Below are 12,195 nucleotides of genomic sequence, written 5' to 3' on the forward strand. Positions count from 1 at the left end.
TCATTCAGACGTGCAGGCCTTCCTTGTCACTATGTGTGGAGGTGTACTTGGGAGCATCATAGATGTGGTGAGTCATGATAGTTTGTGACATCTACAAATCCCTGTGATTCATCTCAGAATAATAAATTTACTGGATCAAAGGTAATATTAGTGAGACCTGTGTGTACAATTCCTTTCTAGCTGGAGAAAGAACAAGCTGAGGTGGAAGAGCTACAGAATGTGCTGGAAAAACAAGCCAAAACAATCAAAAGTTTCAACAGAGGTGAGTTCAAACACTTGGCTGCCCTTCTGGAGAACTGTAGTTTCAAATGCACTTGTTTAGTTACCAGTGTATATACATATACACAGACACACACACACACTGTTTCTGAATCATTGAGTGTGTGCCTTCAGGTTCCTGTACCACCTCCTTGATGGTAGCAATGAGAAGAGGGCATGTTCTGAGTGATAGTGTCCTTAATGATTTTGAGCCACCTTTTTGAGGCATCGCTCCTTGAAGATGTCCTGGGTGCTTGGGAGACTAGTGCCTATGATGGAGCTGACTGAGTTTACAACTTTCTGCAGCTTACTTCAATCCTGTGCAGTGCGTCTGCCCCCCCCCCCCCCCCATCATACCAGATGGTGATTCAACTGGTTAGAATGTTCTCCAAAGTACATCTGTAGAATTTGGGAGAGCCTGTAGTGACATCCCAAATCTCCTCAAACTCCTATGAAATATAGCCGTTACCATACCTCTTTACAACTACATCAATATGTTGAGTTCATGGTTGATTGACAGAGATGTTGACACCAGAAACTTGAAACTGCTCACTCTTTCCAAACCTGACCCCTCTGGGGACTGGTGTGTGTTCCTTTGTCTTACTCTTTCTGAAGTCCACAATAAATTCTTTGGTTACTCTGTATGGGCATGGTAGTATTCCAATTATATTGCTGGGTTCATAATACAGAGGCAGTAATTAATAACTACTCATGAGCCAAATCCCAACACAGCAATTCTGAATTTAAATTATTAGGTCCATTAAATCTGGAGAAAAAGGCTACAGGTGGTGATGATGAAATTTGTGCTAGTTTACTTATTAACTCCAGATAAACAGATCTGGCATTTTTACCCAGTGTATTCTTTATGGCTCCACTGCAACCAATTGACTATTAATTGCTCTTGAACTATCCTAATGAACCACTCGGTTGTATCCAAATGTCACCAAGGAGAATAATCAGATGAAAACAAGCAGATAATCCTGAAGCAATCCAGTTACACAACAAAAATGCACCCAGCATTTCAAAGGCCTTTTCACTTATCTCAGATTTCCAGCACCTGAGGGCTCTGTTTGATTTTCCTTATTGGTGATTGTTAGGAATGTGGGCCAGAATTGAGAGAGTTCTCCCAGTATGGTGCAGTCATTCTTTTTCAATCTCCTGGATTTTTTTAAATCAGTGAGCCAGGATGTACTCTTTCTCTGTGGAATTATAGACCCAGCAGAAAATCACGTCCAATCAGAGGCTTGTGGGAACAAATATCCTTGGAAGTCTATCACATAGCTCTGGACGAATTGAAATCTCATTGCATCAGGTTAAGTATGGACAAGGAAACCACTGATAGCATCTGTTAAGTTTGTTCTTAATAAAAGACAAACTTTGCATGGGTTTAAATGCTAACAGATTTATTAACAGTCATGGCTTCTAGCTCCACACTCTTAGCGCCCACTTCCCATTCACCAACGTCACTTCTGGTTCCTGGTGAACCACCTACATTGCACATTGGGAAGTGAAGTTCTTTATTACATACACACATAATAATTCATCTTTTCCCTTAAAGAAAACAAACACAAAACTATGTCCTCATAAACCTGCAAGAAATAATAATGCTTTCCGGCAAAGATATTTACATTAATGTCAATTGAAATGAGTTTGCCAACACAGATAATTACATTAACTGCAATTGTAATGAGCAAATACAGTCCCTTATTCACTCGTCCGCTCTCACTCAGTCTCCGAGGTGGTTTGATGATCCTTTTTGGCCTGCTATTTGTTTCCACAGATGTCTTGCTGTGTTAATACCAGTGTCCTTTTAGGAACTTTGATTTACGTGTTCATTTCCTTCACGTCCTTCTGCCAGGATCCTATCTGTTCATCTCTGTTCTTGCTGTGTGACCATAATTCACCCCCTGTGCCTCATATTGGAGCCCTGAACTACATCCGTACGATTAGTGGATCTTTGCACACTGATGAGATTAGCCTCATCAGCCACCTTGGAACTCACAGAACTGGAATGGAAGAAAATTATCCTACAAGACACATAGAATAGATGAAAAATTAGTTTTATATATTTCTGAAAAAATGTTCAAATACCAAATTAAAATGTTCAGTATATGTAATATAAAATTCAATATTTTGTTCAGTAGGAAAACTCTTCAGAGAGCCTTTGAAAAGTGTGGCAAAGATGAAACAGCTCTTGGAAGGAATTTTTGCAGTTTCAGTAGTGCTATGAGGAGCCTTTTTGGCTTTTGTGTGTTCATAAGGATTCTCTGCTGGATATATGGGTTTGCAGTAACCTCTTTGTTCAATGTTTCCTGGACCAGTGTCCACTTTGGCTACCCAGGAGTATGAGGAGCTGAGGCAACAACTGGATCTGGAACAGAGCCTGAGGCAGGAGGCGGAATCCTTTGCTCATGAGGTAGGTGCACAAGGGCAACCAGAAAAAGACATATGCCCGGAGGTGGGGGGGGGGGGGTGTTAAGCTGCTTTATTGGAACATTGTGGATGCTGTTCTTGTATTCAACGTGCATGGATGAGTTTACTTGACCGTGCAGTCCAGTCAGAATATTGCTACTGTTTTTGAGTTACTAAGAATGGTCATCCGTGATTGAAGGTGAATAACAAGCCAACACAGGATTAATGTGGGAATTGCAGAATGGAAAAGGAGTCTATTTAGATTCAGTGAGTAAAGAAAATGTTATTATGGTGCGTACTTGAAAAGCTATTACAAACTGTTCCCTTTCATAGAGAGTGCAAGAGGGTATTCAAAACATAATCTCACCAATACAGGCCCTCCAAACAAACACATGAGGTTGGAGAGAGAGGCTTAGAAAAATGACAGTCATAACATATGGTGTTATTGACGAACAGGTCTCTTACTGTGTGCAAGCTTTAAGCACCATCGTGATTATTTTTCAAAAGTAATCCATTGATGGTAATGTATTTTAGTAAGTTCTGAATCATGATCAGTTGGCTATTTCTTGAACTGACTGTTCTTTGTCATTTGTGGAGAACTGTGCCTTAATGAAATACAGTGGGTTAAGGTTAATTGGGACTAGAACATTTTGGCCCAATTAAGTAGCTGTCCCAATTAGCTGAAGTTTCACAGAAATAGTTAAAAAAGGTATAAAAAAGACAAACTACTATTTAACTGAGTAACCAGTTATGAATTTAAATGAAATACAGAACAAATTAGAACACTACCAATACTCTGGAGGTTGTCCATCGTATCTGCTGATGACCAGAAACCTGTGTAGGCCAGTTTTTAAAAGAGGAAACGCTGTTGTATTGGGGCAGTTCCACTCTCTTGACTTCAGACATCTGAGTCCAGTGGGAAGAATAGATGCCACAACAGGTCTCTTCCCTGGTTGCAATGGACGACCATAACATGTTTTATGCCTCATCATAGCCCTCGCTCTCTGTAGAACCACCTTCCCAGCCATTGGATCTCACTGTAGATCTCACCCGCCCAGTCTACCGTCACATGGTAGGACAGGCATGTCCCTATCTTACCAGAGTATGAGACCCACCGGCTACCCTCACCTGGCTTCGTTTCCCTGTCAAAGTAGTGTGCTGGGATGTGGCCACTGTCACGTTGAAACAGCTACTTGGAGCCACAGGTGTGAGATTAAGTATCCAGTGTGGACCAAAGGTAAGGCTGAAGATGACTGTCGATACCTTAACTTCTTTGTAGTGCCTAACTTTTCAAGTAGCGAAATTGTTTCATTTTCTCTCCTAACCATTTTTGGCATTTCCAAGTCTGAATGCTTGAAACCGCAGTGAGCAAAACAGATCTGAATTGTCTTATTGCTTACTTATTGCCAACTATCAGAGACAAAAGTCACTGCATTTTGAACACGAGCACATGTAACTGATGCTAGATAAGGACAGTTTGCTCTAAGCACAGTATAGTATCCAAAGCCCACAGACATTAGTTAGAAAATAAGAAAATATTGCCAAGCACATTTACATGATAAGACTGTTTTCACGGCGATATGCCAACACATAATGCAACGTTTTCTCTGGAGAATTGTTCTGACCAGTAGAATTGTTTGTGGTTAAAAACATCTGCGGATAATAACCCTTAATGCATGGTGATTAATGTCCCAGTGCTTGGAAAAGTAACGTGTTCAGTTGGCGTTAGACACAACCAAACCATAGTATCACTAAGGTTTGAGTTGGAGCAAATCTGCATGGAGCACCATCACTAGAAAGAATCATCCTTCATCAAGGACCCTCACCATCCAGGCCACGTCCTCTTCTCGTTACTACCATTGGGCAGGAGGAAAAGGGGCCTTAGGTCCAATAGCACCAGCTTCAGGAACAGTTAGAACCCACAACACTCAGGGTCCTGACCCAGCATGGATAACTCTGCTCACCACAACCATGAACTGATCCCTCAACCTACTGACACACTTACAACAACTGCACAATCATGAGTCTACAACTCATTCTCAGTGTTCTTTTATTTGCACAAATTGTTTTCTTTTATACATTGTTAGTTCTTCAAAAATTCTATTGTATTTCTTTATTTTCCTGTAAATGCCTGCAAACAAGGTCGTATTGTATATGTTAGCATAGAGTACATATACTTTGACAATAAATTTACTTTGACTTTGAACGTTGATGCTAGCCATTTGAAGACATTATCTTCATCGAAGACTGTTTGCTAAGCTTTAATTAATTAAGGTTAAATCAGAGCTGAACTTCATTTTCACAAAGCAGTCATTGCTATGGGATTCCATGATATGTTTTCATGCTGCTAAAGTAATCACTTTATAATCAAGTAAAACTGTTTGCAAAATAATTTAATGGCACTGTAGCACGTTTCTCATTTCTTTGTAGCTACATCCCTTGTATCCTCTGCCCAAGAGGATATGTTTACTAGTCCAGTATTCGTGATTCACTGTAGGCTTAACTGATAAATACCAATATATATGTGCACTTCTGACGTGAATCATGATGAAAGCCACCTCTACTGACTCTTGTCAGAACCGGTGTGTCAAAACAGTTGTATCTCTTATTTTTAGTTGCCCCCTATTGATTTGGCAAATGCTTCAGCACCCTGCAGCATGGTGCACCGCCCAGTTCAGATTGGGAAATGGTTTCAGAGGAAAAGATGAGCTGACTGAATTAAATTCCAAATTCTTCTGAAAACACTTTTAATTGCATGTATAGGTGTAAATGGGCTGCACCCACAGAATGGGAAGTACTTACCTTAGACAACAAAACTGTGACCATGATTACCTATTTCATTCATTGTCTGCTACTTTGTCCTCAGGCCTCTGCCCTGTTTCTACAGAGCTCTAAGATTTCCTATAGAGTTGTTATGGCATATGTTCAGGCCGTGCCGTATATTTCAGTTTAGTCCCATTTTGCCGATCCTTCTCTGCAGTCCTCCAAATGATCTTCCATCAACTCCTTTAGTAATTCTGAATGTAGAGCAAAGCCTAACTCAAAATTCACTCTGAACTGAAGCAACTCACCACGTTCCAATTTATTACTCTCTTTCTCAGGCACACTCCTCCACACTTCTCCTTCCTCCATTCTTCAGAACAAAGGATTGTACCTGGTCCATTTTCAACAACCTAAATTAACTGTAGCTTTGAAAAAGGTAGTTTTTGACAAGATATGGCAAATTAGAAAAATGTGACTGTTTTACTCAGGATATTTCGTTTTTTAACCATGTAAAACCATTTAAAGCTCAAGAACTTTGGTAAAAGACATATCAAGAGCTAAGCCATAGCTATTATCTTTGTACCAGACTAGCTTGTTGGCCTGGAATATCCAAGTGCTGAGATCAAAACCATTCCTGGCACTACAATTACCCTCAGTATTTCTTCTCTGCCAGAACGACATCTTGGCCTCAGTATCAACTCTCTTTTCAAATGGAATGTCTACCATTGCTTCACCATCTCCCAGAAGTTTGTTTTCCTCTGTTGCTTCAAGTACTTCTTTGTTTTCAACAGCTCCAGCTCAGGCTGTCCTCGTGAATCAGATAGCACCACCTGACTCATGTTGCCAAGACGATGGCAGATAATTCATCATCCTCAATAAGCGTTCACGTTTGCACACAAGTTTCTTGCTTAACTTGTCCCTCAAATGGATTGAACTAGTGATTATTTTCCAGTCAAATAGCAGCCACTGTGAGATTGGCTAGGCCCTTCTATGCGTAACTGTCAGTATCAGATTGATGTTTAGCTGCCGTGGTTTTGCAGTGAGGAGAAATGTCAAGGTAAGAGTGGTAGGAGCTGAAGTGTGTAGGAGAGACTTCTCCTTTCGGGAATGTTTTATTGTATTCTGATCTTGTTTCAGATGCTGGTTAAGCAGAAGGAGGTGAATCGGCAGAGCGCCATCCTGCTGCAGCAGGCCGATCCCAGTGTACAGCTGCTCAAAGCCCTGGAGGAGGTGTCCACCATCACAAAGACTCTGGAGGAGGAGAGGCTTCAGCATCAGTTACAGGTAGGGACGATCGATGGTGCCACCTGAAACGTGCTTGCTGCTGGTGCATTCCCACCAGGTCCTGATGAGGACATTGAATGGGTCAAGTTGAGTTGATTTACATAGCAAGAATTGCATTTCAGTTCTTCCCAGTTAAACATGAAGAATCATCTTGACTGTGTATATGATTCTAAATGGCAAGGTGCATGGAGTTCCTTGTGTGCTATTCAATAAAAATGGACTAGTTAGGCTAATATTAAATGAGTTAGAAGCAATGGAATTTCCAATCTCTTCCCCCATCGCCCATTATTTTGATCTTCTGACAGCTCGGTGTTTATCTGCAGTGACTGCAAGTGTGAGCGTACTGGCACTAGGGGCTCTTTAACAGCAACATGAGAACACTGGCTCACAGCCAGTCCCACAGCTTGGTCTACGGGAGCTAAAGCTGGGAGTGGAGGAATGTAAGAGGTTGCATCCTCTGTGCTTCTTCTATCACTTTGTCTGTCTGTGCTACCACCTTCAGGGGTACTTGGGCTAATACATCAGAGACCTTCTGTTCCTCAGTACTTCCCAGGGCCCACCAGCACCTCACACTTGTTAGCCTTCCCGAAGTACACCCCCTGTTCAAATGCTGTTTATCTAGGTTAACCTTACACATTGTTTGTTTCTCCTTTCCCTTTTCATTGACAACACAAATATTGCCCTCTGAAGAAACTGGGTACAGGTTCTTCCAAGAAATCCTCACAAAACGCCGGAGAAACTCAACAGATCAAGCAGCAACCGTGGACAAAACTGTCGATGTTTTGGGCCGAGACCCTTCCTCAGGTCTGAGAAGGAAGGGGGAGGATGCCAGAATAAAAAGGTGGGGGGAAGGGAAAGAGGCTAGCTGGAAGGTGATAGGTGAAGCAAGGTGGGTGGGAAAGGTCATGGGCCGGAGAAGAAAACATCTGATAAGAGAGGAGAGGGGACCATAGGAGAAAGGGAAGGAGGAGGGGACCCAGGGGGAAGTGATAGGCAAGTGAGAAGAAGTGAAAGGTCAGAGTGGGGAATAGAGGAAGGGAGGGAATTGTACACCAGACGGAGAAATCAATATTTTTTGAAGTAATGATTTTTTCCAATAAATTCTCACTTTCCAGTAGTTGGAAGAGTGCAGCTGATGGTGTCTGCTAAAAGGAAGTAGACTGGTGCTACACAGGAGAGCATGACAGTGCTACTTATAAACCTCCCAGTGGGATAACATAAATGTTTTACAGCTTTCTAAAGCAACATTAGGGAGACACATAACACTGTTTTGACGTTGAAGAAAGTATTATAGACAGAAACAGTGCATTCTGCCCACTGAGTCCAGTTATCACCCATCTGATCACGTCCACGATATCCTGAAGTGGGAAAGAGAACAGCCAGAGGTCATGGAAGGTATTGGTACCAACGACGTAGGCAAGAAAAGGGAGGAGGTCCCAAAAGCAGACTACAGGGAGTTAGGAAGGAAGTTAAGAAGCAGGAACACAAAGGAAGTAATCACAGGACTACTGCCTGTGCCACGCGATAGTGAGTATAGGAATAGAGTGAGGTGGAGGATAAATGTGTGGCTGAGGCATTGGAGCAGGGGCAGGGATTCAGATTTCTGGATCATTGGGACCTCTTTTGGGCCAGGTGTGACCTGTACAAAAAGAATAAATTTGCACTTGAATCTCAGGGGGACCAATATCCTGGCGGGGAGGGCATTGGGCTATGTCCTAGGGCTAGGGCTATTGGGGAGAGATTAAACTAGAATTGCTGGGGGGTGGGAACCCAACTGAAGAGATGGAGGAAGGAGTGGTTTGCTCACAAGTAGAGAAAGCTTGGAGATAGTGCGAGAGGGAGGACAGATAGGTGATAGAGAAGGGACGCGCTCAGTTCGATGGTTTGAGATGTGTCTATTGTAATGCGAGGAGTGTTATGAACAAAGTGGATGAGCTTAGAGCATGGATCAGTACTTGGAGCTATGATGTTGTGGACAATACAGAGACATGGATGGCTCAGAGGCAGGAATGGCTACTACAAGTGCCAGGCTTTAGGTGTTTCAGAAAGGACAGGGAGGGAGGCGAAAGAGGTGGGGCATGGCACTGTTGATCAGAGATAGTGTCACGGCTGCAGAACAGGAGGAAGTCATGGAGGGATCGTCTACGGAGTCTCTGTGGGTGGAAGTTAGGAACAGGAAGGGGTCAATAACTCTACTAGGTATTTTTTATAGATCACCCAATAGTAACAGGGACATCGAGGAGCAGATAGAGAGACAGATTCTGGAAAGGTGTAATAGTAACAGGGTTGCCATGGTGGGAGATTTTAACTTCCCAAATATCAATTGGCATGTCCCTAGAGCAAGGGGTTTAGATGGGGTGGAGTTTGTTAGGTGTGTTCAAATAGGTTTCTTGACACAATATGTAAATAAGCCTACAAGAGGCTGTACTTGATCTGGTATTGGGAAATTAACCTGGTCACGTGTCAGACCTCTTAATGGGAGAGCATTTTGGAGATAGTGATCACAATTCTATCTCCTTTACCATAGCATTGGAGAGGGATAGGAACAGACAAGTTAGGAAAGCGTTTAATTGGAATAAGGGGAAATATGAGGCTATCAGGCAGGAACTTGGAAGCATAAATTGGGAACAGATGTTCTCAGGGAAATGTACGGAAGAAATGTAGCAAATGTTCAGGGGATATTTGCTTGGAGTTCTGCATAGGTGTGTTCCAATGAGACAGGGAAAGGATGCTAAGGTACAGGAACCGTAATGTACAAAGGCTGTTGTAAATCTAGTTAAGAGGAAAAGAAGAGCTTACGAAAGGTTCAAAAAACTAGGTAATGATAGAGAGCTAGAAGATTATAAGGCTAGCAGAAATGAGCTTAAGAAAGAAATTAGGAGAGCTAGAACGGGCCATGAGAAGGCCTTGGCGGACAGAATTAAGGAAAACCCCAAGGCATTCTCCAAGTAAGTGAAGAGCAAGAGGATAAGACGTGAGAGAATAGGACCAATCAATTGTGACAGTGGAAAAGTGTGTATGGAACCAGAGGAGATAGCAGAGGTACTTAATGAATACTTTGCTTCAGTATTCACTACAGAAAAGAACCTTGGCGATCATAGGGATGACTTACAGCAGACTGAAAAGCTTGAGCATGTAGATATTAAGAAAGAGGATGTGCTGGAGCTTTTGGAAAGCATCAAGTTGGTTAAGTCACCAGGACCGGATGAGATGTACCCCAGGCTACTGGGAGAGGTGAGGGAGGAGATTGCTGAGCCTCTGGTGATGATGTTTGCATCATCAGTGGGATGGAAGAGGTTCCGGAGGATTGGAGGGTTGCGGGTGGTGTTCCTTTATTCAAGATAGGGAGTAGAAATAGCCCAGGAAATTATAGACCAGTGAGTCTTACTTCAGTGGTTGGAAAGCTGATGGAGATATATGATATTGATAGGACACAAAACTGGGCTGAGAGGTGGCAGATAGAGTTCAACTCAGATAAGTGTGAGGTGGTTCATTTTGGTAGGTCAAATATGATAGCAGAATATAATATTAATGATAAGACTCTTGGCAGTGTGGAGGATCAGAGGGATCTTGGGGTCTGAGTCCATAGGACATTCAAAGCTGCTGCGCAGGTTGACTCTGTGGTTAAGAAGGCATACGGTGCACTGGCCTTCATCAACCGTGGAATTGAATTTAGGAGCTGAGAGGTAATGTTGCAGCTATACAGGACCCTGGTCAGACCCCACTTGGAGTACTGTGTTCAATTCTGGTCGCCTCACTACAGGAAGGATGTGGAAACCATAGAAAGGGTGCAGAGGAGATTTACAAGGATGTTGCCTGGATTGGGGAGCATGCCTTATGAGAATAGGTTGAGTGAACTCAGCCTTTTTTCCTTGGAGCGATGGAGGATGAGAGGTGACCTGATAGGTAATGAGAGGCATTGATTGTGTGGATAGTCAGAGGCTTTTTCCCAGGGTTGTAATGGCTAGCATGAGAGGGCACAGTTTTAAGGTGCTTGGAAGTAGGTACAGAGGAGATGTCAGGGGTAAGTTTTTTACGCAGAAAGTGGTGAGTGCGTGGAATGGGCTGCCAGCGATGGTGGTGGAGGTGGATATGATAGGGTCTTTTAAGAGACTCCTGGATAGGTACATGGAGCTCAGAAAAATAGAGGGCTATGGGTAACCCTAGGTAATTTCTAAAGTAAGTACATGTTTGGCACAGCATGGTGGGCTGAAGGGCCTGTATTGTGCTGTAGGTTTTCTATGTTTCTATGTTCTATACTAATCCTGCCCACTGAGTCCAGTTACCACCCATTTATACTAATCCTGCATCAATCCCTTTTATTTATTTTACTCATGTCCTCATCGTCAGCAATGACAGAGCAAATCTGATGGGCCGATGTCCTCACCTATGTACTAGGGATTAACTGGCAACTTACAATCTGCCAGCCTGCATCCTGATGGGATGTGGGAGGAAGCTTGTGCACACAGCCACAAGCCAGACACGGACAGCATCTGAGATCGGAATTGAACTCTGCTCTCCAGCGCTGTGGGGCAGCAGCTGCAACGCCTGCACACATGCACTGGGGACCTTCTGAAAGTGTAGTGGGATTTGTATGACTTCGCTTTTGCAATAGTGAGCAGTGAACGGCAGTGGTCCTGAGGCTGGGGAACTGACCCTAACCGTGACTCTGACTTCCACAGGCAAAGTAACCTAGGCCCCTTTGTCAGGCCGTACACCACAAGCGGTACTTCCTGGTGGCCAAACATTTGAATTCCCATTCCCATTCCCATTCCAACTTGTCAATCCACGGCCTCCTCGTGTGCCAAGATGAGGCCACCCTCAGGATAGAGGAGCAACACCTTATATTCCATCTGGGTACCCTCCAACCTGATGGCATGAATATCGATTTCCCCTTCCAGTAAACTAATTCCCCCCCCCCCCCCCCCATCGCCCCACTTTCCTTTTCTCCCCAATCTGACCTTTTACTTCTTCTCACTAGCCAATTAATTCCCCCTGGGTCCTTTCCTCCTTCCCTTTCTCCTATGGTCCACTCTCCTTTCCTATCAGTTTCCTTTTTCTCCAGCCCTTTACCTTTCCTACCCACTTGGCTTCACCTATCACCTTCCAGCTAGCCTTTTTCCCTCCCCCCCTCCCCCACCTTTTTATTCAGGCAGCCTCCCCCTTCCTTCTTAGTCTTGAAGAAGGGTCTCGGCCCGAAACGTCAACTGTTTATTCATTTCCATAGATGCTGCCTGACCTGTTGAGTTCCTCCTGCATTTTGTGTGTGTCGCTCTGGATTTCCAGCATCAGCAGACTTCCTCGTGTTTTTGAGATAACAGGGTGTTATTAATTGCACCGAGGACTGAAAGATCAAAGCTGGATTCTCGGACTCCATTTTTCAAGCGCAGATCACACATAAAGGCAATGTTAATCAAGATATGGGTCATCTTCCAGTAATATCAGGGAACTGGCCCAGATACCTCAGTGCACAGAGTA

At 43.4% G+C, this 12,195-nt stretch overlaps 1 protein-coding gene across 4 annotated transcripts in view; it reads left to right on the forward strand.

Moving 5' to 3' along the window:
- The window catches only part of shtn3 (shootin 3), a 164,396-nt gene that overhangs the window by 111,103 nt on the left and 41,098 nt on the right, over nt 1-12,195 (forward strand). For all 4 annotated transcript variants that reach the window (XM_073067819.1, XM_073067817.1, XM_073067816.1 and 1 more), the window contains 3 exons: nt 181-262; nt 2,580-2,674; nt 6,571-6,717. In XM_073067819.1, coding sequence (XP_072923920.1) covers nt 181-262; nt 2,580-2,674; nt 6,571-6,717 — 324 coding nt within the window. The remainder of the gene's footprint in view (nt 1-180; nt 263-2,579; nt 2,675-6,570; nt 6,718-12,195) is intronic.

This window comes from Hemitrygon akajei, chromosome 15 (genome assembly GCF_048418815.1).
Source record: "Hemitrygon akajei chromosome 15, sHemAka1.3, whole genome shotgun sequence".
NCBI lineage: Eukaryota > Metazoa > Chordata > Chondrichthyes > Myliobatiformes > Dasyatidae > Hemitrygon > Hemitrygon akajei.